Below are 27,670 nucleotides of genomic sequence, written 5' to 3'. Positions count from 1 at the left end.
TGGCAGGCAGTCAGTCAACAATCACTGCATTGAACATATATAGAATGAATGGCCATTTGCTTCCACAACTATACCCAGCATGAGTCAATGCCTTTAGCAGAAATTAAAAAAAAAAGAAAGAATGAAGGATTTTTTTAAAGATTAAAATACAATGAACTAAAAATGAAGATATATATTTTTCCAGGCTAATACATTTTAATAAAAGCAGAGGCAGGATTAAATTACCAAATTGTAAGTGAAAGGTTGGACGACTTTAATTGAATCAGTACAGCATGGTTGTTTTGTTATCAAGCAACGGCAGTTCCAGTATTGTTTTCCATGCCATCTGCCTGGGCTGTGCGTGTAGACGTTTGCTTCCTGTGCTTCTGTATGGCTCTGCCTACCGTGGCATAATCACGTAAGAGTGCTGTGCATCAGCAGCCTCGGATTATTGGATGGAATTGCTGTGACCTTTGACTGCATGTGAATGACAAATCAAAGGTCAGCATTTTAGAAATCCTGCACAATTCTACAGCTGATCCTGGGTCTGAAAGGATTTAACACTGACTGCAACTAAAGGTAGGGAGAATGATGACTAATTAGTTTATGACATCAAAGATAACAAACAAATAATGCAGAACATTTCAAAGATATCTCTAAAGAAGGCATACTGTTCCAAAACATAAAAAATGCAAAACCTGCACTCTGGTATTTTCAAAAGGACAATGCTATTTTTAAACTTACGTACCAAATGATTAGACAGTATAAAAGGGTTTGAAATCCTTTATATTACAACAGCACTGCTAGCGGTTGTATTTTTGAATGCTTTTATCTAACTCTGTTTTCAACAGTCATTTTCTTAAATTTGTCAATACACAAATCAATTATTTCAAACAATTGGCTCTTTTGAATTCAATAATATTCTATTTTTTTGAATACAATGGAATGATAACTTAAGGTGGATATACTAGTTAGTTCAGTATAGAAAAAATATTGTGTATTTGTTCTTTTTAACATATATTAAATATCCGATTTCCTGCAAGGCATTGCAATCTTTTGGAATTCAATGCCTTACTGTACAGAGTGCCTCTATGCAAAAGAATAGGAATAAATGGTATCTATAAAACAGGGATCACTTCCTGCATTGATAACATTCAGTACTTTTCAAGGCATCGGTCATAATCCCTTTCCACTTGCTGTTTTTGTTTTCTTCTTCATCTGCATGACAGGCCAATGGAGATTTAAAGCTAATTACAGCCAGCAAACGCAAGCCTGAAGCCTAGTGGAGACAAATGTGGAACCAAGAGAATACAAAATTGGAATGTAAGTGAATTTTAAATCTATTATAAATGAAAAAATGTTCATAATAGCTAGAAATATACAAAATGACATAAATTAATAGTATTATATATTTTACAAACAATATGCAGAACACAATGTGTTACTGAGTAACTAGATACTTCACTATATTTCTTTAACCATTGTGGCATTCTTGAAATGATGTAAAATTAAGAAAAAGTGTCTCACAGCAGATATAATCTTACTGTTCTTTACTTCTGTTCATCAAATTCCATGTTTGGTTTTAAAACTGATGTAATGTCTTGAGGTTTTTCTGACAGGAAAAAAACATGTTTCATTTTAAAAAAATTCTTTTATTGCCATAAATTCAGAAATGTCCAGTTTCTCTTGCACAAGGAATCAGGATTTATAATCTTGTCTTGTTCTGGTTTACTGACTTGACTAAGGTTTTAGATGAGGTGTTGTAGGTGATTGATGATGGTAGAGCTGTGGATGTTGTCCAAATTGGTTTAGGCATTTGACAAGGTCTATCAAGGAAGGCTCATCCAGAAGATTAAGATGCGTAGAATACACAGTAAATTGGCCTTTTGGATTCAAAATTGGCCTGCCCATTGAAAGCAGAGGGTGGTAGTCAAAGGGAGTTATTCTGGCTGGAGGTCAGTAATTAGTGGTGTCCTGCAGGGATTGGTACTGGGACCTCTGTACATAAATGACCTGGATGAAGACGTAGATGGGGGCTTAGTAAGTTTGCAGATGATATGAAGATTGCTGGTGTTGTGGATAATGTAGATGTGGGTAGCAAAGAATACAGCGGGATATAGATCAGTTGCAGACATGGATTGAGAAATGGCAGATGGAGTTTAACTCAGCCAAATGTGAAGTGTAGCACTTTGGCAGGTCCAATGTGAAGAGACAGTACATAAGACTATAATACCATAAGACATAGGAACAGAATTAGACCATCTGGCACATCGAGTCTGCTCCACTATTCAATCATGGCTGATCCTTTTTTTCCCTCTCCTCAACCCCAGTTCCTGGCCTTCTCCCCATAACTTTTGAGGCCATGTCCAATCAAGAACCTATCCACCTCTGTCTTAAATACACCCAATGACCTGGCCTCCACAGCTGCATGTGGCAACAAATTACACAAATTTACCACCCTTTGGCAGAAGAAATTTTTCCACATCTCTGTTTTGAAAGGGCGCCCCCTATCCTGAGGCTGTGCCCTCTTGTTCTAGACTCTCCCACCATGGGAAACATACTTTCCACATCTACTCCATCTAAGCCTTTCAGCATTCGAAAGGTTTCAATGAGATCCCCCTCCCCCCCCAAAATATCCTTCAGAACAGAGCAGGAAACGTTCCTCGTATGATAATCCTTTAATTTCCTGGAATCATCCTTGTGAACCTCCTCTGGACCCTCTCCAACGCTAGCACATCTTTTCTAAGACCAGGGGCCCAAAACTGTTCACAATACTCAAGGTGAGGCATCACCGGTGCCTTATAAAGCCTCAGCATCACATTCTCATAGTGTTGAAGGCAAAACCCTTAACAGTGTTGATGAACAGAGGGATCTTGGGGTCAAAGTTCATAGCTTCCTGAAAGTTGCTGCACAAGTTGATAAGGTGGCTAAGAAGGCATTTGGCATGCTTGCCTTGATTATTTGAGGCACTAAGTTCAAAAGTCAAGAAGCTATGTTGCTGCTTTATAAAACTCTAGTTAGGCTGCATTTGAAGTTCTGGTCACCCCATTATGGGAAGGAAGTTGAGGCTTTGGAAAGGGCACAGAAGAAATTAGAGGGCATGTGCTACAATGAGAGGCTGGACAAACTTGGGTTGTTTTCTCTGGAGTGGCGGAGGCTGAGGGAGATCTGATGGAGGTTTATAAGATTATGAGAGGTATAGATAGACAGGCAGTATCTTTTTCCCAGAGTTGAAATATCTAATTCCGGAGGGCATGCATTTAAGAGAGAGGGGGTAATTTTATAGGAGATGTTAGAGGCACGTTTTTCCACCCAATGAGTGGTCGGTGCCTGGCATGTGCTGCCTGGTGTAGTGGTAGAGGCAGGTGTAATAGGGGCTATCTGGAAACGTTTAGTTAGACACCTGAATGTGAGGGAAATAGAGGGAAATGGACATTATGTAGGCATAAGGGACTAGTTTAGTTGGCCATTCGATTACTTACTCATTTGGTTCAGCGCAACATTGTGGGGTGAAGGGCCTGTTCCTGTGCTGTTCTATGTCCTATGTTTTCAGCACAGTCACCTTGACAATAAAAATCATTGTAATATATCACATGGGTTTCTTTTTTATCCTCAACTAACATTTAAATGTTAAAATCTTTAAACAACTGTATTGTGGAAATATGCCATGTTCTCATTGATTGTGAGACATGATGACCTTGTTTTGATGTACAGAATTCATACATCTGCTATATCCTAAGAGGACATAGCTGCACTGAAGAATTTGTTGGAATTGTTTAGTATTTTATATGGTGTCTTAGTAACATTGATCTCAAAATCATAAGCTTGTGATGTGCCTCAAATGTTATGCTTGTACCTATGTCTTAGTTAAACACTCTAGGAAGGTATGTGCAAGAAATAACTGGTCTAAGTAGCTGGTTCACTGCCCTGAGTATTGTTTAGTGTTGAGCTAATGTAGCAGTCTTCCCACTAGTGAACATGCACCCAGAATGCTTCAAAGTATTACCAGGGAAAATTGGGTCCAGGTTTCTTGTAAACTGAGAAAATGTTAGCTAATGAAATGATCCTAACTTCAAGGTTTGCTTCAGGCTCAAGAAAGGTTAAAATGGAGCTCAGTTTACAGTATGAAGACACAACAAATTCAGCATTTAGTTTATACTTTCACTAGGACCTTTAGAAGGATCAATTAAATGATACACTGATGTCTTAGGGACACCTTTTCCTGAGTGGAGTGAAAGGAATTTTGTCGTGGTCTGGAAGAGCGTATAAGATGATGTAAAACAAACTGTGTCATTTACATAATTTGTGCTTGAATTTAGAAACTACACTTACTACGGAATAGGTTAATTGGTCATTGTAAATTGTTCTGTGATTTGGCTAGTGTTAAATAGCTGGGTTGCTGGGCATGCAACTCATTGGACTGGAAAAACCCGTATCTTTAAATAAAAAAATAAAGGTTGGACAATTTAAACTCATGACTACTAGTATTTTCAACGGCTGAATTATTAAAGAAATTGACTCATTTATAATAATACTGGGAGTGTTCCCAAATTCGATCTTTATTTATATGGATTAATTATAGCAACGAAACAGATGAGATTCACTCTGTACAAGTTGGGGAGGGGAATTACAATGAAAGTCTCAGGCTCCATTTGAGCAGCTGGTATTGAAGTGTGATCAAACATGTGAAACCTGACTGATTCTTCTTGCCGTAAGTCCAGTAATGCTGTGCTTGCCCTGGGGCGAGGAGCAGTTAATTTATCCGGGTCTGACATTCAGGCCTGATAATCATCGCAGAACACTGCAAAGACAATCCATTTACAGACAGGCATTTTGATGAGGCAGAATTCATTTAAGATTAGTAACAAAACTGTTTAGAGAACCAATAATAAAATGGGGGAAATGCATCAAAGGAAATCTAATCATTTAAATGTTAGGAGTTCAGATCTAGGTAAGAAAAATAAACACGTGCGAGGCATGGAGAGGCAGGAAGAACAGCACTGGCTTCAATCTGCCCAGTTGTAGAGCCTTGGAATGCAGACACAAAGGGCTGATGAGTTAAACCAACTCCTCAATAGGTTTGACAATTGCTCTTCTGTTTACACACCCCTCAGCACCAACCCCTCCCCTCCTCCCCATTCCAATTCAACATGTGGAAGAAGAATAAAGGCTACCTCTGTCTACAATCCCTCCTTCCCCTGCACCTACCATCCACACCTCCACATACCGACCGCCATTGTTCCGATCTTCAGCTTCCCCAGCTCCCCAGTCATCATGGACTCGCCTTCACTACTGAGCAGGTGAGAAGGGCTCTGGGGAGACTCAGACACGGCAAGGAATCAGCACTAGATGGCGTGAAGGAGAGTGCTGAGTTCTGCAGTGCACTTTCAGTCCGAGTCTCAGCCTGGAAAGGGTCCTGACTGAGTGGAAAACGTCATCTGTGATCCCTGTACCCAAGGAGGACAGAGCAAAAGACTTGATTGACTACCGTCCAGTGGCCCTGAGCTCACTCATCAAGAAGGCCCTAGAGAGGTTGGTCCTGGCTCATCTCTGACCCCTGGTTGGGTCAGCCCTTGATCCCCTGCAATTTGCCTACCAGGACCACACTGGAGTTGATGATGCTGTCATGTACCCTCTGAACAGAGCCTACTCACATCTGGATAAGCAGGTCAGCACTGTGAGGATCATGTTTTTTGATTTTTCAAGTGCCTTCAATGTCACACAGCCCTCATTACTGGGGGAAAACTCCATTCAATGCAGGTTGGCACTTCCACTGTATCCTGGATAATGAACTAACTGACTGGCAGACCACAGTTTGTGCAGCTTCAGCGCTGTGTGTCAGACATGGCTATAAGCAGCACTGGGGCCGCACAGGGGACTGTATTGGCTCCCTTCCTGTTTACCCTGTATACCTCAGACTTCAGATACAACACTGAGTCATGTCATCTGCAGAAATTCTCTGATGACTCGACAATAGTTGGAGGTATAAAGGGAGGATGGAAGGATGAATATAGAGCCCTGGTGGGGACTTTGTCACATGGTGCAAGCTAAATCATCTGCAGCTCAACATCAGTAAGAGAAAAGAGATGTTGTTGGACCTTAGAAAGACTAAGGTCGCACTGCTCCCTGTTACTACTGATAGTGAGGATGTGGATGTGGTGATGACTTACAAGTACTTGGGACTGCACCTGAATTGAGTGCAGAACCAACACAGAGGCTGTGTACAAGAAAGGCCAGAGTCACCCCTGCTTCCTGCAGAGACCTTGGTCCTTTGGAGTATACAGGCCTTTCCTTCACATATTCTACCAGCCTGTTGTCGCCAGTACAATCTTCTATGCAGGGTGTGCTAGAGCAACGACATCAACACAGATGACACCAACAGGCTCAATAAACTGATTAGAAAGGCTGGCTCTGTTATAGGAGTCAAATTAGACACACTAAAGGCTGTGGTAGAACACAGGACCCTCTGGAAAGTCCTGGCAATTCTGGACAATGCTTTTTCCCTTCTGCATGCCACCTTGGCTGAACAGAGGAGCACTTTCAGTATTAGACTAAGACAACTGCGCTGCTCCAAAGAGCGCTATATGAGGTCATTCTTACCCTCAGCCACTAAGCTCTATAATGAGTCAAACTATAGCCGGGAAAGTGATGACCCCATCCTGCTATTAACCTTTGTTTACCAGAGCTCTGGTTAAGCTCTGTTTAGTTCCATTTACCACACCCTGCTATTGCAGTCAACCTGTGTAATACAGAGCAATTCTACCTTCATTTCTTATCTGGACAGTTTGAATGTTGACCCATTACTATATAATATTATGGTAATTTTTGCACTACCATCTTATCAATGTGAACCCGGAAATCTTGTAAATCTTGCATATTTTATTTTTTAAGGAAATGTTTATTTTTTTTCTTTTCTTACTTTTCGTCTGTTTGTACATCACAGATATTTGGCTACAGGCTACTGTGACACCAATTTCCTTTTGGATCAATAAAATATCTATCTGTCTACAGCATGTGGGGAGCTCAATGTGAGACAATGTGGATTGAAGTGACACAAACGTATACAATAAATTGTATAAAATGTGGATACTAACTCCATTCGTGTTCCTCCTCTCCCCAATGTACTGACTTGTGTGGTCGTATTGTTTCACAAGCAATTATACTTTTCTGGTGCTTCATACAATAGCCTTTGCAACTGAATGTGAATAGTGAAAGGCTTGAAGAATCTGTCATTCTTTAACAAATATGCTGGCGAGCATTACATGAGATTTTCCTGACTAAATATTCAAATACTTGATATAGTACATGCTATTAAAATGGCGATGAAATTTCTGTTTATGCAATTATTGTTGGCTATAGACTGCCCCAAGCAGTAGCTGCTATGTAGGACAGAGGCACAATGGGACCTATAAGAGGATACTGTAATCAGTGTGGGTGATTGTAATCTTCATGTACATTGGACATACCAAATTAAAAATAAATGTATTGAGAATATCTTCAGTCACTGTGTTAGTGATGGTTGCTAAGAACAACTCATTATGGAACCAATCAGACAACACATTTTTGACTTTGCTATGTGCAGAGAGCATTAATTCATTGTCTTTTATAGAGGAACTTCTGCAAAAAGTATTACAGTGCGTTAGAATTTCACAGCCTGAAAATAAGAAACATATGTCCAAATCTGGTGACTTAAATGTAAGTAAGAGTAATTACAAAGAAGAGAAGGTACTGCTGGCTAAAATGGAACTGGAAAATAAAAAGTAGATAAAGCAGTGGAAGGTACTTAAGGATGTGCTTCATAATTTATCATCTGGTGCGCTCCATTTAGAAACAGAGACACTGTAAGGAAAATAGGGAAATGTTAGAAACCAGCAAAGAAAAATAAAAAAAAACAAGAAAATAGAACAAGAACATGAGAGATATATGATATCATTAAGAGCTTCTACAAGGACATAAAATAGAAGAAAGTATCTTAAGCTCCCAGGTAGATGAAAATGGGAGATTAATCAATGGGAAACAAGGCAATGACAGACACCACAAACACATCTGCCATCTTCATAAAAGACACTAAAACCATTTACAGTCATTTTAACACAGAAAACTATGTCAGAAAATAAGATACTAGGCCAATGAACTAGACATCTGTTATTTGGAAAGTGACTGAATCTACAATTTATAGTAGGAAATTTGGAATAAAGCGATAGCATGGTTTTATGAAAGGAAATTATGTTTGACAAAGTTATTTGAGGTTATAACAAGCAGGTTGGATAAAGAAGATTGAATGTATTCAGACTTGCAGAAGTGATGCACCATCAATAACTCTCTGAGACGTGAGGTGAGATATAGGCTTTTATTGGCTGGAAGAAAGAACAAGCAGCAATTGACCACCATGCTACACCCTGGAGACTGAGAGGCCGGGCTCAGGCCCCAATAGCCTTTATACAGGGGTCTGTGGGAGGAGCCACAGGAGCAGTCAGCGGGGGGGGGGGGGGCGTGTCCAGACAGGTATATGTAGTTCACCACATTCACCCCCCCTTTGTTTTAAAAGAGAGTCCCCATGGGGCAAAGTTTCTTACAAGTATATTTACAGGTTAAGTCTATCAGGTGGTGGAATCTGTCGCTGTGATCTACGTAGCACCGGCTGTGATTGCACAGATGCCGGTGGTGGTGATTGCACCAGAGACGGTGGTTGTGCTGGTTCCGGCCTAACTGGAGGTGTCAGCCCACTAGGCGTCAGTGATCCCTCACGTGTGTGCGAGGCGCCTGGTATATGCACGTGCGAGACGCCCAGTATGAGAGTGTCATGAGGAGTCTGTGTAGGGCTCGGTGTGCGCGGTGTCACCTCGGGTACAGGGTTCATAGTTACCGTGGAGTGTTCGTGGTAGTGGTCTGCTGCTCCTGCGGGCGCCAGGTCGCGGACGGAGACCGTGTCCTCCTGCCCATCAGGTAAGACCATGTAAGCATACTGGGGGTTCGCATGTAGAAGGTGAACCTTCTCGACCAACGGGGAGTACTTATTGCTCCTCACATGTTTCCGGAGCAGCACTGGCCCTGGGGACGTCAGCCAAGCCGGTAGGGTAGTCCCAGTGACAGACTTCCTGGGAAAAGTGAATAGGCACTCGTGAGGGGTGGCATTGGTGGACGTACATAACAGGGAGCAGATAGAGTGGAGTGCCTCGGGGAGGACCTTCTGCCATCGAGAGACCGGCAACCCTTTTGACTTAAGGGCTAAAAGTGTGGCCTTCCACACTGTGGCATTCTCCCTCTCCACTTGTTCATTTCTCCGGGGATTATAACTCGTGGTCCGACTAGTAGCAATGCCCCTAGCTAGCAGGTACCGGCGCAGCTCGTCACTCATAAAGGAGGACCCTCTATCACTGTGGATATAGCAGGGATATCTGAACAGAGTGAAGAGCTGGCGCAGGGCTTTTATGACGGATGTGGCAGTGGTGTCGGGGCAGGGGATGGCAAAGGGGAACCGTGAGTACTCGTCGATAATGTTGAGAAAGTAGACATTGCAGTCAGTGGAGGGAAGGGGGCCCTTAAAGTCAACACTCAGTCGCTCAAAGGGGCAGGTGGCCTTGATAAGTTGCGCCTTTTCAGGACGGTAGAAGTGCGGTTTGCACTCAGCGCAGACTTGGCAGTCCCTGGTCATCATCCTGATGTCCTCAAGGGAGTACGGCAGATTCCGGGCTTTCACAAAATGGTAAAATTGGGTGATCTCCCTGGGTGGCAAAGATGTGCATGGAGGGCGTATAGCTGGTCGAGCTGTGCGCTGGCACACGCTCCCCGGGATAGGGCATCAGGGGGCTCATTAAGCCTTCCAGGCCGGTACAGGATATCATAGTTGTAGGTGGAGAGTTCTATACTCCATCGCAAAATTTTATCATTTTTGATTTTGCCCTGCTGTTGGTTGCTGAACATGAACGCAACCGAGCGCTGGTCGGTCAGCAAGGTGAACCTTTTGCCGGCGAGATAGTGCCTCCAGTGCCTAATAGCTTCCACTATGGCCTGGGCTTCTTTCTCCACCGCGGAGTGCCGAATTTCAGGGCCTTGAAGGGTACGAGAAAAGAATGCTACTGGCCAGCCTGCCTGATTGAGGGTAGCAGCAAGCGCGAAATTGGAGGCGTCACTCTCTACTTGGAAAGGAATGGTCTCGTCCACCACATGCATCGTTGTTTTGGCAATGTCCCCTTTAATGCGGCTGAAGGCCGCGCAGGCCTTGGCAGAGAGGGGAAATGTGGTAGACTTGACCGGGGGCGGGCCATGTCTGCGTAATGGGGGACCCATTGGGCGTAATAGGAAAAAAACCCAGGCACGGTCTGAGGGCTTTGAGAGTGGTGGGAAGAGGGAGTTCTAACAGGGGGCGCATACGGTCTGGATCAGGGCCAATGACCCCGTTTTCCACGACATACCCAAGGATAGCGAGTCGGGTGGTTCCGAACACACACTTGTCCCTGTTATAAGTAAGGTTCAGAGCTGCGGCCACTTGGAGAAATCGTTGGAGGTTGGTGTAGTGATCCGACCAGTTGTGACCACAGATGGTGATATTATCCAGATAGGGAAATGTGGCCTTCAGTTGGCACTGGTCCACCATCCGGTCCATTTCCCTCTGGAAGACAGAGACACTATTTGTGACACCGAAGGGGATGTGCAGGAAGTGATAGAGCCTGCCGCCTGCCTCGAAGGCAGTGTAGGGACGGTCCTCTGGGCGGATGGGGAGATGGTGATAAGCAGATTTCAGATCTATTGTTGAGTACACCTTGTACTGAGCTATCTGGTTGACCATATCCGCGATGCGGGGTAGGGGGTACACGTCAAACTGCATGAACCTATTGATGTTCTGGCTATAGTCCACGACCATCCTATTTTTCTGCCCGGTCCGAACAACAAACACCTGGGACCGCCAAGGACTTGTGCTTGGCTCAATGATCCCCTCCCTGAGCAGCCTCTGCACCTCAGACTGAATGAAGGTCCTGTCCCCCGCGCTGTACCTCCTGCTTTTAGTTGCCACAGGTTTACAGTCGGGGGTCAGGTTGGCGAACAGCGGTGGAGGAGGGATCTTGAAGGTGGAGAGACTGCAAGTGGTGTCAGTAGCGCAGCTGTCGGCATGGTGCTGGGTGAGATGTGCGGGTTGGTGTGTGTGTGTGTGTGTGTGTGTGTGGTCAGTAGCGGGGTTTATGACGAAGTCCCACAAAACTGAGGATTCCTGACAGTGAGTGGTGGGAGGGGCCCGTCATATGCCATAGTCACACTTTCGAGGTGGCTCTGGAAGTCCAGCCCCAATAGCACAGGTGTGCACAGTTGAGGCATGACCAGTAGCGCAAAGTTCCGATATTCTGTGCCCTGCACCACCAATGTTGCTACACAACCCGGTGGATGTCTGTGGAATCCGACCCAGAAGCCATGGTGACCCTCTGGCTTACCGGCCGTGTCACGAGTCCGCAGCGTTGCACCGTGTCAGGGTCAATAAAACTCTCAGTGCTACCCGTGTCAAACAGGCAGCTAGTCCTGTGCCCCTCCACCAGGATGTCCATCATTGACCTTGCAAGCTGGTGTGGGGCGCTTTGGTCGAGGGTTACAGAGGCCAGAGTTGAACTGCCGTCTTGGTGCCCGGTAAGCACCGGTGGGTTGGAGGTGGGGCGAGGTGGCGCCGACAAAGATGGCCACCCCCATGTCTCGCACGAGGTGGGCAGGCAAGATGGCGGCCCCTATGCCTCGCACGAGGCAGGCAGGCATGATGGTGGCTCCCATGCCTCACATGCAGCGCTGCCCGACCCCGCTCGTGGTTCAGACTTATAGACCTTGGCAAAATGGCCCTTCTTCCCGCAGCTGGAGCAGGTCGCTTCTCGGGCCGGGCAGTGTTTTCGGGGGTGCTTTTTGAGTCCGCAGAAGTAGCACTGCGCGGACTTGAGACTGGCAGCAGCTGTGGTCGGTTTCAGGGAGTTCGTGGACTCGAGACTGGCAGCAGCAGGTGGCGGGGTCTGCAGTGTCCACAGAACTGGCGGGGGATCACGCGGCTGGACAGCGTCAGCGTTGTGCAGAGCAGCCTCCAGCGTGTTGGCCGTCTCGATTGCCGAGCGCAAGGTAAGATTGGCATTTTCCAGCAGCCGCTGGCGCACGTACACTGACCTGATCCCCGTAACGAAGGCATCTCTTACCAGCAGCTCTGAATGTTGTTCTGCCATCAGTCCTTTGCAGTTGCAAGTTCGCATGAGTGTCTTGAGGATCAAGGTCTAATTTTTCTGGATGTAAAATGCTTTCCATGTTTTAAAACTTCCAGCCATTAAAATTGATGCACCATCAATAACTCTTGGAGACGTGAGGTGAGATATAGGCTTTTATTGGCCGGAAGAAAGAACAAGCAGCAATTGACCACCACACTGCATCCTGGAGACTGAGGCCCGGGTGGTGTCCCCAATCGCCTTTATACCGGGGTCCGTAGGAGGAGCCACGGTCAGTGGGAGGAGCCACAGGAGCAGTCAGCGGGGGGGGGGGGGGGGGTGTGTCCAGACAGGTATATGTAGTTCACCACAAGAAGGCATTTGATAAGATGCCACACAAAGAAGCAATTACGATGTAAGACTCTTGGAACTGTTGGCAATATATGAGTGTGGTAAGGACTGGCTAACTAAGGCAATGAATCTAGTTCAAGCTAATAGTCTGCAGAGTTATCTGTCTCAGGGAGCACTGAGGACCGAACCTTTGAACACATTCAAGGTAGCGAATCAGATTTTGTCTATATGTGAGTCAAGTATTAAGAGAACAGGCAGGGGTGCGAATCAGAGGCTAAACTCAGCCATGATCTTATTATATAATGGAGCAAACATGAGGGAAATTTGGCCAGTTCATGCTCCCACTTCTAATGTTCTTAAACATTCACAGTTCAACAGTTTTCATCAAGTGCTTTTCTGGTAGCAATATTACTTATTTTGTATTTTCATTTGACCTTTAGTGGAAGTTGATAACAATGGAATCAGAACATATTTGAAAGAAACTTCTCGTAACAGGGGTGACACTGTCTCTCCTCTTTAATGTAGATGGAAACATACTTACAATCAAAGAAGTACAACAAAAACATGTAACAATCATTTCCGTAATTACAGATTTGATTTTGTTCATTCTGAATAATAAGCCCAGTTGAAGCTGGAACGTAACCACTGAATGGTAACATCTCTTTTCAAGATGAGACAGTCCTCTTTTACAACATCAGTCATAGATTCATACAGCACAGAAAGAGGCCCCGCAGTCCACTGGATCCATTTCTGTTCAGGTAAGAAATTTCTGATTCCAGCAAATGCTCACGTGGTCCAGTTGGTGACAGGGACAGACAGCATCTCCTGCGATATTGACAATGTTTCATCAAATGACATTCATTCACATGAACCACAGGTGCAATTGGTCCTGGGCAATTATTAGCACATGTCTATAATTAGCTTCTTGTACAAATATAGTATTCTCTACTTCGAAGTGGTGATCACAGCTTGGGCATCACGTTGTTCCTTCATCTTCATGTGTTGGAGCCGCTGTAGAACTAAGCTCTGGCTTCATCAAATCTGAATGCATTTTGAAACATCTGTCAATGAGGAACTCAGCAGGTGTCTGTTCTGTGGTTGAAAGTGGCGTACTCTGATGTTGGGTGAAGTTATGTTCAATTGCCTCAATTTCACTTGCTTTCATCTTTTCCAGTCTATCTTCCATGGTCTGAGCCACTCTTGATTCCAGCTGTTTGAAGTTGGGTGATAAGGTCTATATGCACTTACCCTATCCCTTTCCTTCTGCACAATGCAGTGAGTCGAGCAAAAGTGAAATCAGTTCCACTGTCTGACTTTGGAAGACCAAGTGCATCACTTGAGATGTATAAGTTCCATAGGAACTGCTTCTGTCCACATTGAATCTGCATCCATTACAGTAAGGATCCTTTTCCCATTAATAGATCTGCGCAATTCACTTATGTCCAGAAACAAGTGTTGAGCTTTCCATCCGTGCTGGGTTGAGCATTGAGCTAGCAACTCGGCCTCGTAAAAAAACAAGGAAATGCTAAAGAGACAGCAGGGACAGAACGCACACCCTGATGGGCTGTTTAATGCCGCCGGCGATTTTAACCACGTGAACCTCAAGTCAGTCCTCCCCAAATTCCATCAATATGTGGACTTTGCAACGACGGGGGAGAACGCATTAGACCTGGTATGCACAAACATCCCCGACGCGTACCAGGCAGAACCCCACCCCCACCTCAGTTACTCAGACCACATCTCTGTTTTGCTAATCCCAGTATACAGATTGCTTGTCAGGTGCTCCAGACCAGTTCAGAAGCAGATGAAAACCTGGCCAGCAGGAGCCATCTCTGCTTTTCAGGACTGCTTTGAGCACACTGACTGGCACATGTTCAGGGAGGCTGCAACCGATGGCGACTCTACCAACTTAGAGGAGTACACAGCATCAGTGACCAGCTACATCAGCAAGTTCATTGATGACGTTACTCTGTCCAAGACCATCACTGCACGATCACCAGAAGCTATGTAGACTGCAGAGGTGGGTGTGCTGCTGAGGACCCATGACTCCACCTTCAGGGCAGGCTACAAGGCAGCTCTAACAACAGCAAGGGTCAAACTGTCCCGAGCCATCAAAGGGTGCACATGCCCAGCTAATCCACAGTCACTTCCAGGACAGCGGTGACACGCGGCACGTGTGGAAGGGCATCCAGGACATCCCCAATTACAAGACAACATCACCTGACTGTGCAGGTGATGCCTCCCTCCCAGATGCACTGAATAACTTCTGCACCTGTTTTGAGGCGAAAAATGACATAGCGGTGAGGAAGTCCACCCCTCCTACAAATGACCAGGTGCCGTGTCTCACCGTGGCCGACGTGAGAAGAACCCCGTGCAGGGTCAACCCACGGAAGGCTGCTGGACCAGACAACATTTCTGGTAGAGTGCTCAGAAGATGTGCAGACCAGCTAGCAGATATTCTCACTGACATCTTCAACATCTCCCTGAGCAGTGCCACTGTTCCAACGTGCTTCAAGGCCGCCACCATTGTCCCCATGCCGAAGAAGTCTTCAGTGTCCTGCCTAAATGACTACCGTCCTGTTGCCCTTACATCATGAAGTTTTTCGAGAGGTTCGTCATGAGGCATCTCAAGACCCTGCTGCCCCTCCCACTGGACCCCCTGCAGTTTGTGTACCGTCCCAACCGTTCAACAGACGATGCCATTTCCATCACCCTCCACCTGGCCCTAACCCACCTGAACAAAAAAGACACATACGTTCAGATGCTGTTCATAGATTTCAGTTCAACATTCAACACAATCATCCCTCAGAAACTGATTGGAAAGCTGAGCCTACTGGGCCTGAACACCTCCCTCTGCAACTGGATCCTAGACTTCCTGACTAGGAGACCTCAGTCAGTCCTGACCAGGAGCAGCATCTCCAACACCATCACACTGAGCACGGGGGTCCCCCCAGGGCTGTGTGCTCAGTCCACTGCTGTTCACTCTGCTGACCTACGACTGTGCTGCAACACACAGCTCGAACCACATCATCAAGTTCACCGATGACATGACCATGGTGGGTCTCATCAGCAAGAACAACAAGTCAGCTTACAGAGAGGAGGTGCAGCGGCTAATGGACTGGTGCAGAGCCAATAACCTGTCTCTGAATGTGAACAAAACAAAAGAGATGGTTGTTGACTTCAGGAGGGCATGGAGCGACCACTTTCCACTGAACATCGACGGCTCCTCGGTAGAGATCGTTAACAGCACCAAATTTCTTGGTGTTCACCTGGCGGAGAATCTCACCTGGTCCCTCAACACCAGCTCCATAGCAAAGAAAGCCCAGCAGCATCTCTACTTTCTGCGAAAGCTGAGAAAAGTCCATCTCCCACCCCCTATCCTCATCACGCTCTACAGGGGTTGTATTGAGAGTATCCTGAGCAGCTGCATCACTGCCTGGTTCGGAAACTGCACCATCTTAGATCGCAAGACCCTGCAGCGGATAGTGAGGCCAGTTGAGAAGATCATCTGGGTCTCTCTTCCAGCCATTACAGACATTTATACTACACGCTGCATCCACAAAGCAAACAGCATTATGAGTAGTTGGTGACTTGCTCTGTAATGTTGTCCGTAGATGTGTCACCTTCTCTTTCTACTTCCTATCCATGTTGTATACCTGCAACAAGAGAAGAAACTTGCTTTGTCATGGTAGCAAGCTGTTGATTTGCAGCAATAATGACTCAAGCTCAGCCTGTAATAGTATCACACATGAGGATGCCATTAACTAACTCTGCATCCACATCCGATTGTCTTCTCCTGTAATTCCAGGATACAGCCAGTGTTAATGGCTATGTCTGTACTCTGGCATAGGCCAACGAAGGGACCCTCTCAAACTTAACATGAATATTGAAATGCTTCAGGCAGGCAACCTCTTGTGGAAATTCACCACATGTCCATATCAGATGGTTGTGTAATAGATTTTAAGAAGACTTGCAGGATATCCAAAAGAAGTCATCAAAAGGAAAATGTCCAGTCACAGATACATGTTGGAGACAAACAGACTTTTCTTAAAAACACTTCTCCGTAGATAAAAATGAATCAAGTTTTGTTTCTTACAAAAGTGGAGGATGGACGCTGAAGAAAGGCAAAGCTCTGGCAGCCTCAGGCAGCAACATGTTCTTTGCTCTAAATAAAAACACAAAATGCTGGCAGAACTCAGCAGGCCAGACAGTGTCTGTGGGAGGAGGTAGTGACGATGTTTCGGGCCGAAACCCTTCATCCTGAAACGTCGTCACTACCTCCTCCCATAGATGCTGTCTGGCCTGCTGAGTTCTGCCAGCATTTTGTGTTTTTATTTATTTCCAGCATCTGCAGATTCACTCGTGTTCTTTGCTCTAAGTTTGTTTCTTAGCTTTTGGGAGAGATCTTGATGCACAACTATTTCCCATTCCCCAAACTGTGTGACAAAAACACACCACTGTAGTTAGGTAATGCAGCACGACTTCACTGAAAAATAATGAACGGACACTGAGCTCAGCAGCAACTGTCTTAACTCTTGGAACTTGTATGCTGTTTTGCGATTCAGCAGCTCCTAAAGAGGACCAGGCATGGGACGTGTATATGACATAAAATGTCCATTGTAATTGCTAATTCTTAAATCAGTCAAGTTGATGGAACGAGGTTCATCCAATACTGCTGTAACCTTGTCCTCAGCTTGGTGGAGTCCATCTGTTCAGTTAGAGCACTGCTGGAGCAGGGAAAGCATGTGTTTCTCCAATCATCCCCATGCTTCTCAGAATCAATTTACACCTTCCAGCTTCTCCTTGTGTTTATTTATCTTTCTCAACCTCAAGATGTCATCTGTCACCTATGGCATCTGGCAGACTGGATGTTGCTGCCCAATGTCCTCTGGAAACTGCTTGAAGCTAAAGCTGTCCTGAAAGGAAGCTTGTTATACTATAGAAGCCCAAGCTGAGTATAAACTGTGGAATCCTGCTTTGTCTTAGTCCAACCTGTGATATGCCAAAGCTTGTGAATCTCTGTCATCTGACCACCTGCATGAACAATCGTCAACCAGATGTAAAGGGTACTGGCATACCTGCGTATATATGTTCATGTCTGTGAGGCTCTGCACTATACTGCTCAATAGACTCCATTCTGCTAGGTTGCCTCTTGATACCACAATTCAGGCAGGGATTCAGTTTCTTCACAGTTATATTGCAGTTGCAATGACTATTCTCCATCGGAAAGGTCTTCCTTTACCCTGAAGATACAGAGGACCTGCGCCATGCTTTGGTAACATCCTGAACCTTGTCTGGGTAACATTACAAGTTCTTTCTTTGCCCACTGGACTGCTAAATCTCAATTGCCTGGGCAATATCAGTTGCTACTTGAAATTCGCTTTTGTCATGCCATGCAGCTTCATTTGAATGTGCACATTTAAAATTGAACAACTTCTGCAGTATACAACAATCCATTGCAAATCCTGCAACAGTTCCATTTGGCAACTGTTTTCAACTGTTAAACTCGTGCATTGCCTTATAGGACAGGGGCCCAGTGCATGTTGATACTAATTTAACCAATTTTCAAATGTTTTCTTCTGAGCTCAGTCGGTTGGTGCCAATTAAGAAGACAAATACTCTTCTTCACTTTTGCATTTGCAGCAAAAAAGTTTACATATTCAATCCAAGAGTCAACTGAATATTTTAAAGCATCTGAACTGTTAATTATTATCATCTTTACTGACACAGTCGCAGAACAACTGATGCAAAAATAACAAAAATAATCAATGAAATTGAACAGTAATCCATGCATTTCCACTTTTCAGAGAGAAAAAAAGCAACTAAGTCACACAAAAGGCAAGCACTGCCTACTCATTCTATTCCATCTTCTTTCATTGCTCACTTCTCAGTTGCTTCGCCTCCACTGCATCTGTTCCCAGGATGAGGCTTTCCTTTCCAGGACATCAGAAATGTCCCGCTTCTTCAAAGAACAGGGTTTCCCTTCTTCTACCAATGATGCTGCTCTCATCTGCACCTCCTCAATTCCCTGAACATCCACACTCACCCCATCTTCCTACCGCCTTAACGGTGCTAGAGTTCTTCTTGTCCTTACCTACCACCCCATGACCCTCCAAATCCAACACATCATTCTCCAAAGGGATCCTACCACCAAACATATCTTTACTTCACCAATCTCTCTGCTTTCCGCTGGGATTGCTTCCCTTGTTCATTCATCCCTTCCTTCTAATCTCCCTTCTGGTGCTTATCCCTGCAAGTGACCAAAGTGCTACACCAGCCCATTCGCTTCCTCTCTCACCTCCATTCTGGGTTCCACACAGTTCCTCCAGATGAGGCAACATGTCACTTGCAAATTTGCTGGGGTCGTCTATTGTGTCCGGTGTTCCCGATGCAGCCTCCTCCACGTTGGTGAGACCTGTCATAAGTTGGGGTACCGCTTTGTTGTGGACTTCCACTTCATCTGCCAAAAGCAGCAATTTCCAGTAGCCAAATGTTTTAATTCCTATTTCCATTCCCATTCTGGCATGTAGGTCCACGATCTCCCATGATGAAGCCACCCTCAGGGTGGAACAGCAACACCTTATATTCTGTTACGATGGCCTCCAACCTGATGGCATGAATATCGATTTCTCCTTCTGGGAGAAAAAAATTCCCTCCCCCTCCCCTCTTCTATTATACCTCACTCTGGCCCCTTACCTCTTCTTATTTACCTCTGAACTCCACCTGGTTCCATCTTCCTTCCTTTTCTTCTATGATTCACTCTCCTCTCCTATCAGGTTCCTTCCTCTCCAGCCCTTTACCCTTCCCACCTACCTGGCTTCACCTATCACCTTCTAGCTATCCTGCTTCTCCTCCCCCCACTTTTTTATTCTGTCACCTTCCCCCTTCCTTTGCAGTCCTGAAGGAGGGTCTCACCCCAAAACATCGACTGTTTATTTATTTTCAAAGATACTGCCTGACCTGCTGAGTTCCTCCAGCATTTTGTTTGTGTTACATCTGCAGAAGTTCTCCTGTTTACCTCCCATTGCTGTCACCCAGGCCTGAAACCAAAAGTAAAATGACAATATATTGCTAACTGATAAGTGCTAATCACTAAAAATAATGAACTGGTGAATTTTGCTCCAAGAGGTGAACTGTTTGAAAAAGTGGTGTAAAGAAATGCAGTCGGCCCTCCTTATCCAGGGAGGAATTGGTTCCGCGACCTTCTGTGGATACCAAAAAGCGTGGATGCTCAAGTCCCTTATATAAAATGGCGTAGCATTTGCATATAACCTACGCACACCCTCCCGTATACTTTAAATCATCTCTAGATTACTTATAATATCTAATACAATGTAAATGCTATGTAAATAATTGTTATACTGTATTGTTTAGGGAATAATGACAAGAAAAAAAATCTGTACATGTTCGGTACAGACGTAACCATCGTAGCTCTTCTGGGAATGCAGACGCTGCCTCAGCATCAGCCGACCCTGATTCTCCCAAGATCTTTAAGTTCTTGAGGCTGTAGTGCTTTACATAGCTAGCCAGCCATCCCTTACTAGCCTTAAAATCCTTCCTCTCGCTCATAAGATGCGAGGCGAACAATGCCCAAACAATCAGTGCTGGAGAGAGAACTTCCGGGTTTTCCCGATTCACGGTTGGTTGAATCCGCGCATACGGAACCCGCAGATAAGGAGGGCCAACTGTATCTTTGAATGAAGGCTAAAATTTCCCTGACTGCTAAAATCCAACAAAACTCTCACAAAGGTGCCTAAGGCTTACCCATGCAATTCATTGCTGAACTCAGTCCATTGGTTTCCAAAGATCATGTATCAATGGCTTACCAGAAAAGTTAGGGTTGGCTTTGACATTAAGGTGACTGATCTGTGAAAGATTTGGGTCAGCTGCAAAGAGACCTTCAGAATCAGAATGAGGTTTAATACCACTGTCATATATTGTGAAATTTGTTTTGTGGCAACAGTACATTGCGATACACAATAAGAAAAATATTTATAAATTACAATGAGAAATATATTTTAAAAAATAAATTAAATAACCAGTGAAAAAAAGTGTAAAAAAGAAAAAGAAAAGATGTGAAATAGTGTACATGGGTTCATTGTCCATTTAGAAATCTGATGGTGGTGGGGAAGAAGCTGTTCCTAAAATGCTGTGTGAGTGTATTCATGCTCCTGTACCGGTCCTGGGTGATGGGGGTCCTTAATAATCAGAATAAGGTTTATTATCACTGGCACGTGTCATGAAATTTGTTAACTTAGCCACCTTTCTGAGGCATTGACTTTTAAGATAACCTCAATGCTGTGGACCTTTGCAATTTTCAGGCATTTTGTTCATGTCAATTTGGCTTGTAAAATATAAGGCATTAACTAACTGTGCCAATGTAATTTGTTGGATTAAGGCTTTAAGCTTAGGTTAGGGACAATGACAATAACCTTGTCTTTCTTCTTAAAAGTAAATGTGACACCTGTCTTTGGTTTGCCTCTACTCTTTTCTCACCACAGAACCCGTAAGAAAATGAATCTCAGGGTTGTATATTGTATACGGTATTTTGATAATAAATTTACTTTGAACTGAAAGACACAGTGAAGGTACAACATCTCCAGGCTGCCCTTTCTGAAAGACTCCCAAAGCAGTATTCAGAGGGAATTGAAGGATACTGGACCACACTGAAGACCACCATCCTTGATACTTGTAAAAACATAATTGCATACAAGACCAGGAAAAACAAAGACTGCTCTGATGAAAATGACAATGAAATAGAAGAGCTAATCAACAACAAAAGAAATGCTTGCTGTGCCTGGCAGAAGGACATCAATTGCAAGGCAAAAAGAGAAGCCTATTCCAAAGCTAAGGCCATAGTCCAGTGTCGAGAAAGGGAAATAAAGAATCAATGGTGGACTGAGAGGGACCTGGAAATACAGCAGCTTGCTGACTCCGGTGATATCAGGGATTTTTAAATTCCCGTCAAAGCAGTGTATGGCCCAAACCATTGTGGCCTAAACCCCCTTCGCTCCAAAGATGGACGAAGGCTGCTAAAGGACAATGATGCCATCAATTCTTGATGGAAGGAACACTTTATTTGATCGTACCACCACAGTTGATACTGAAGACACCAACCAGCTCCCACAATGACCCGTGAAGGAAGATGTGAGTAACCCTCCTACTATCAAAGAGGTGCAGACAGCTTCCAAGAAACTGAGGAGCAACAAGGCCACTGGGCCTGATGGAATTCCAGCAGAAATCCACAAGGAAGGTGGCACAGAACCTTTAAATCATATTCATGACCTGCTGGTCAAGACCTGGGACCGGGAGAAGATTTCTGGTGAACGCAGGGATGCCCTGATTGTCACACTCTTCAGAAAGGGTGACAATACTGACTGCAGAAATTATAGAGGCATCTCCCTCCTCTCTACAACAGGAAAGGCACTCACTCTAATTTTATGTGACTGGCTTTCACCTCTGGCAGAAGATCTCCTGCCTGAGCCTCAACCTGACTTCCATCCAGCTGAGGAACATCTGACATGATTTTTACAGCACATCAATAGCAGGAGAAAACCAGGTAACAAAATCTCCCACTTTATATCACCTTCATAAACCTTACAAAAGCATTCGACTCTGTAAGTTGCCCTACCCTTTCACAGATTTTGCAAAATTGGGTGACCGGAGAAATACCTCAAGATCCTGCAGTTCTTACACAATGATGTGAGTGCAACAGTCATCTGCAACAGTGGCTCTGAATCAGCACCTTTGAGACGGGGTCAAACAGTAGCGCATTATTGCCCAACTCTGTTTGGCATTTTCATTGCAACCATCTTCACCTCACAGGCCAAGACTTCCCAAAAGGGGTCCAGATTCTCTACAGGACAGATGGGGGGGGGGGGGGGTTCTTTAACCTTAACAAGTTCAAGAAAAAGAGCAAGGTGTCAACTTAATCTGCACATATTAATAATTTCTTGTCATATTCCTAATCAGCCACTTCCCCACTAAAACACTTAACAGTAATTTATCAACAGAAACAATCTTAAAAATAACAGAACAGTAAGTTTCTAAACAGCAGTACAGGTATACATGCATCACTCTTTTTTAAAACAGCCCAGTGTATCAAACTGTAGCATTCAGTTAGCACACCTTAGATAATTAACAGGTCAACCCCAAAGTATTTTGGTGAACATTTGGTCCATAATGACAGACGAGGAAGCTCGTTAAACTCAACATAAACACAAAATAGACTGGGCACCATGACCCAGAGAGTGAACCCAACCAGTCTCATACAGACGGGGGAGGTGACTGTCACAACCCCGGCTATAGTTGGGGTGACCCACAAATACATAAGTGACTAACTGTGTAACTCAAGCTGAAAGGTAATAATAAATGAACTGCAACTTCCCACCATAATCCCACAAAAGCATTTTAACACAAGAACAATAAACAGTGCTGGTTATTAGAAATGCAGTACCACTCCCCACCCCCCCCTCCCACCACCCCGGAGCGTCATAGTATATTCAAATTCCACATGTGTACTGCAGGAATCACATTATGCCCCCCACTTTATTTTTTAATATGGTCCTTGGCTGTTGCCTACAGCATTCTTAATAGCTTTTGAAATGCCAAAACTTAAAATATATTTCTGCCTCCTTCCTGTTGGATTACAGCATTGTGTAATCCCCCTCTACATTTTTGTGTTTACTTCTGTATTCACTGGTAACAGCTGAAAGTCACAATAACTTTGTTTACTGTCCCACTGCGTCAAATTTTAAACTGTCCAAGGCTGTTTTTAATTATGAAGCTCACTTGAAAAAGCATGATATGCCATAAAACATAAGTGAAGCATAAATTACAATGACACCTTAAGCTTTAGCTAGCACATGAATTTATGAATTAGGAGCCCCTCAGTCCAGCTCCACCATTCAGTAATATCATGACTTGATTTGATCTCAATTCTAAATTCCTGTTTAATTTGCCTAACCTTCCCTCATTAGACAACATAGCTATTTCAGGAATCAGTCCAGCATACCTCCTCAGAATTGCTTTCAATGCATTATCATTGTTGCATACAGTACTTCAAATGTGGTCTCACAAACAGCAAAGATAATGTGCAGTCAGATTGTCAGGAAGGGCAGGCAGATGACAGAACAAAATTGCAGCCAGCAGGGTGAGTGTCAATGCATTTGGGATGCAGACTCAAAAAGGGTAGCAAATACAGTGCAGAGCATAATAAATAAGATGGATGATCTTGTTGCACTGTTATAGACTGTTGGGTATGATGTTGTGGCCATCAGTGAATTGTGGATGTGATGCACCATCAATAACTCTCTCTGAGAAGTGAAGGCGAGATATCAGCTTTTATTGACTGAAAGAAAGAACAAGCAGTAGTTGACCACCATACTACATCCTGGAGACTGAGGGCTGGGCTCAGGCCTCAATCGCCTTTATACCGGGGTCTGTGGGAGGAGCCACGGTCAGTGGGAGTGGCCACAGGAGCAGTCAGCAGGGGGTATGTCCAGACAGGTATATGTAGTTCACCACAGGATGAAAGATGGTTGCAGCTGAGAGCTAAATGTCCAAGGTTACACATTGTGTCGGAGGATAGGAAAGTCAGGAGAGGTGTTGGCGTGGTTCTGCTGGTAAAGAATGGCATCAAATGAGTAGAAAGATGTGATATAGAATTGGAAGATTTTGAATCCTAGTGGGTTGAGTTAAGAAACTGCAAAGGTAAAAGGACCCTGATGGTAGTTATATACAGGTCTTCAAACAGTAGCTAGGATGTGGACCACAGATTACACCAGGAAATAGAAAAGGCATGTCAAAAGGGCAATGTTATTATAGTCATGGGAGATTCTTACATTCAGATCAATTGGGAAAATCAGGTGAGTAATGGATTTCAAGAGTGAGTTTGTTGAATGCCTAAGAGATGGCTTTTTAGGGCAGTTTGTTGTTGAGCCTACTAGGGAATCAGCTAAAGACGTACAGAAAAGCTGGATGAACTCAGCAGGTTGGGCAGCATCTGTTGAAAGGAGCAGTCAACGGATGCTGCCCAACCTGCTAGGTTCATCCAGCTTTTTTGTTCGTCTTGATTTGACCACAGCATCTGCAGTGTACTTTGTGTTAGGGAATCAGCTATACTGGATTGGGTGCTATGTAATGAAACTGAGGTGATTACGGAGCTTAAGGTAAAAGAGCTCTTAGGAACCAGTGATCACAATATGATTGAGTTCAACTTGAAATTTGATAGGGTGAAAGTAAAGTCTGATGTAGCAGTATTTCAGTGGAGTAAGGGAAATAACAGTGGTATGAGAAAGGAGTTGGACAAAGTAAACTGGAAGGGGATGTTAGCAGATATGACAGCAGAGCAGCAATGACGTGAATTTCTGGGAAAAATGAGGAAGGTGCAGGATAGATGCATTCCAAAAGTGAAGAAAAACTCAAATGGTAAAATAGCACAACCATGGCTGACAAGGGAAGTATGTAAAAGCAAAAGAGAGAGCATACATAAAGCAAAAATTAGTGGAAAAATGGAGGATTGGGAAGCTTTTAAAACCCTACAGAGAGCAACTAAAGGAACTCTTGGGAGGGAAAAGATGAAACATAAAATCAAGCTAGCAAACAATATCAAAGTGGATAGTAAAAGCTTTTTCAAGTATGCAAAAAAATAAAAGAAAGATGACAGCGGATATAGCACCACTAGAAAATGAGTCAGGAGAAATAATAATAGGGGACAAGGAAATGGCAGATGAACTAAATGAGGATTTTGCATGAGTCTTCGCTGTGGAAGACACTAGAAGTGTGATAGATGTTGTAGTGTGTGAAGGAAGAGAAGTGGGTGCAGTTACTATTACAAGGGTGAGGGTTCTCAAAAAGCTGAAAGAGCTAAGGGTACATAAGTTACCCGGGCCAGATGAACTACACGCTAGGGTTCTAAAAGTGGTAGCAGTAGAAATTGTGGAGGCATTACTAATGATCTTTCAAAAATCTCTGGGTCCTGGTATGGTGCCAGAATATTAGAAAATTACAAAAATCACTTCACTCTTTAAGAAAGAGAAAGGCAGCAGAAAGGAAATTATAGACCAGTTAGCCTGATCTCAGTGGTTGGGAAGATATTGGAGTCAGTTAAGGATGAGGTTATAGAGTACTTGGTGACACGGGACAAGATAGTACAAAGTCAGCATGGTTTCCTTCAGGGAAAATCTTGCCTGATGAACCTGTTGGAATTCTTTGAGGAGATTACAAGTAGAATAGATAAAGTGGGTGCAATGCATGTTGTATATTTGAACTTTCAGAAGGCCTTTGACAAAGTGCCACACATGAGGCTGCTTACCAAGTTAAAAAACCATGGTATTACAGGAAAGTTACTGGCATGGTTAGAGCATTGGCTGATTGGTAGGAGGCAGTGAATGAGAATAAATGTTGAAATGTTGAAAGGCCTAGACAGAGTAGATGTAGAAAGGATGTTTCCCATGGTGGAGAGTCTAGGACAAAAGGGCACTGCCTCAGGAATGAGGAGCACCCGTTTAAAACAAAGCTGTAGAGAAATTTCTTTGGCCAGAAGGTGGTGAATTTGTGGGATTTATTACCACAGGCAGCTATGGAGGCCAGGTCATTGGGGACATGAAAGGTAGAGCTTGGTCAGTTCCTGATTGTTCACAGCATTAAAGGTTATGGGAAGGAGGCTGTGGAGTGGGGCTGATGAGGAGAAAAAGGACCAGCCATTATTGAATTGCGGAGCAGACTCAATGGGCCAAGTGGCCTATTCTGCTCCTATATCTTATGGTCACCAAGCCTCATATTCCATGAGAAGGAGATGTTATTGCCATAACACGTTTCCTTGTATTTCTGAAAACTTCGTTTTGAGAATTTTATTCAGTTTTGGTCACAAATTTCTGTGGGAATCCTACACTCAACTACCCGTTCAACCTTAATTTATAAAATTCAGCAAATTTTGGAAATATGCAATTAGAGAATAAAATGATGAAAATACTTACAAGATCAGTCAAAAGAAGGGGTTACGTTTTTTAGAGTGTCTACCCTTTATAGTTGGGTGATGCAATAAAGATGTGTCTCTAACAAAGGAGGTGTAAGGCATTCCTTCCCTCTGCCAGCCTGCAGGTCACCTTGGGCAAGGTGTGGCGCTTGCTTAGTCCTCCAATGAAGGTCACATGAAGCCATGTGAGCAAGTAGTTGATGGTTGTATGAGCAGTTGGGGCATATTACAGCTCCTGGTTACGTGACCACTGATGTCAGGCAGACAATCTCTGAAGAGTACTGATAATGGCGGGGGTCACCCAGTTTGTAAAGATACTGCCCAGAAGAAGGCAATGGCAAACCACTTCTGTACTTTGCCGAGAACAACCATGCTAGAGGCCTTGATCACTCACCTCATATGACATGGCACATAACAATGATGACCCTTTATAGTTACAGAGGATGAAAAAAATCAACTTTAGAGCCTGTATTTCCATATCATTAGTCTGGTTTAAAATACAAAATACTTGTTAATAATTGAGTATAAATATAGCTACAATAAATTATAGATTTTTATTTAATTCTGGTACAGGGTGCTGAGTTACTTATAACAATAAACTTTGGTTTTGTAATATTTGAGATTGTGCCTGTATGCTGTGTGGATATTTATGTATCTCATCTGTCCTTATTAACGAGGTCAATTGACCCAACACGCCTATGCTGGTTCACAGAACAACCCCATCAATTCTATTTCTCCATTTGTTTTCTTTGGAACCTATTATCCCTTAACCATCAGTCTCCTCAATGAGTGGATAATTTCACTTACTCAATGCCGAATTGATTCCACGACCTATGGACTCACTTTCAAGGAGTCTACAACTCATGGTGTTAGTATTATTCATTCATTCATTTGTTATTTGCACATTTTGTTTTGTCCATTGGTTATCTGTCCATTTTTGTTTCTGTGTAGGTTTTTCATTGATTCTATTGTGTTTTTTGTTACTGTGAATGCAAGAAAATGAGTCACAAGGTGGTACATTGTGACATATGTGTACTGTGATAATGAATTTACTTTGAACTTTGAACTAATGTCTCGTACACGCCTATTAACATTCTCTCACCAGTTATCTATACCAGCGACAATTTGCAGAAGCTGATAAATTTACCAATAATACACATTTGGAATATGGGAGAAATTAGAGAACTCACACTATCTC

General features: G+C 43.8%; 1 protein-coding gene across 1 annotated transcript in view; it reads left to right on the top strand.

Moving 5' to 3' along the window:
• dnajc6 (DnaJ (Hsp40) homolog, subfamily C, member 6) overlaps positions 1-27,670 on the top strand; it is a 230,562-nt gene that overhangs the window by 111,551 nt on the left and 91,341 nt on the right. Inside the window, exon 2 of the mRNA XM_059983611.1 lies at positions 1,209-1,302. Coding sequence (XP_059839594.1) covers positions 1,272-1,302 — 31 coding nt within the window. The 5' untranslated portion in view covers positions 1,209-1,271. The remainder of the gene's footprint in view (positions 1-1,208; positions 1,303-27,670) is intronic.

This window comes from Hypanus sabinus, chromosome 11, assembly GCF_030144855.1.
Source record: "Hypanus sabinus isolate sHypSab1 chromosome 11, sHypSab1.hap1, whole genome shotgun sequence".
NCBI classification, from domain to species: domain Eukaryota; kingdom Metazoa; phylum Chordata; class Chondrichthyes; order Myliobatiformes; family Dasyatidae; genus Hypanus; species Hypanus sabinus.
This window is presented reverse-complemented; position numbering and strand designations above follow the sequence as displayed.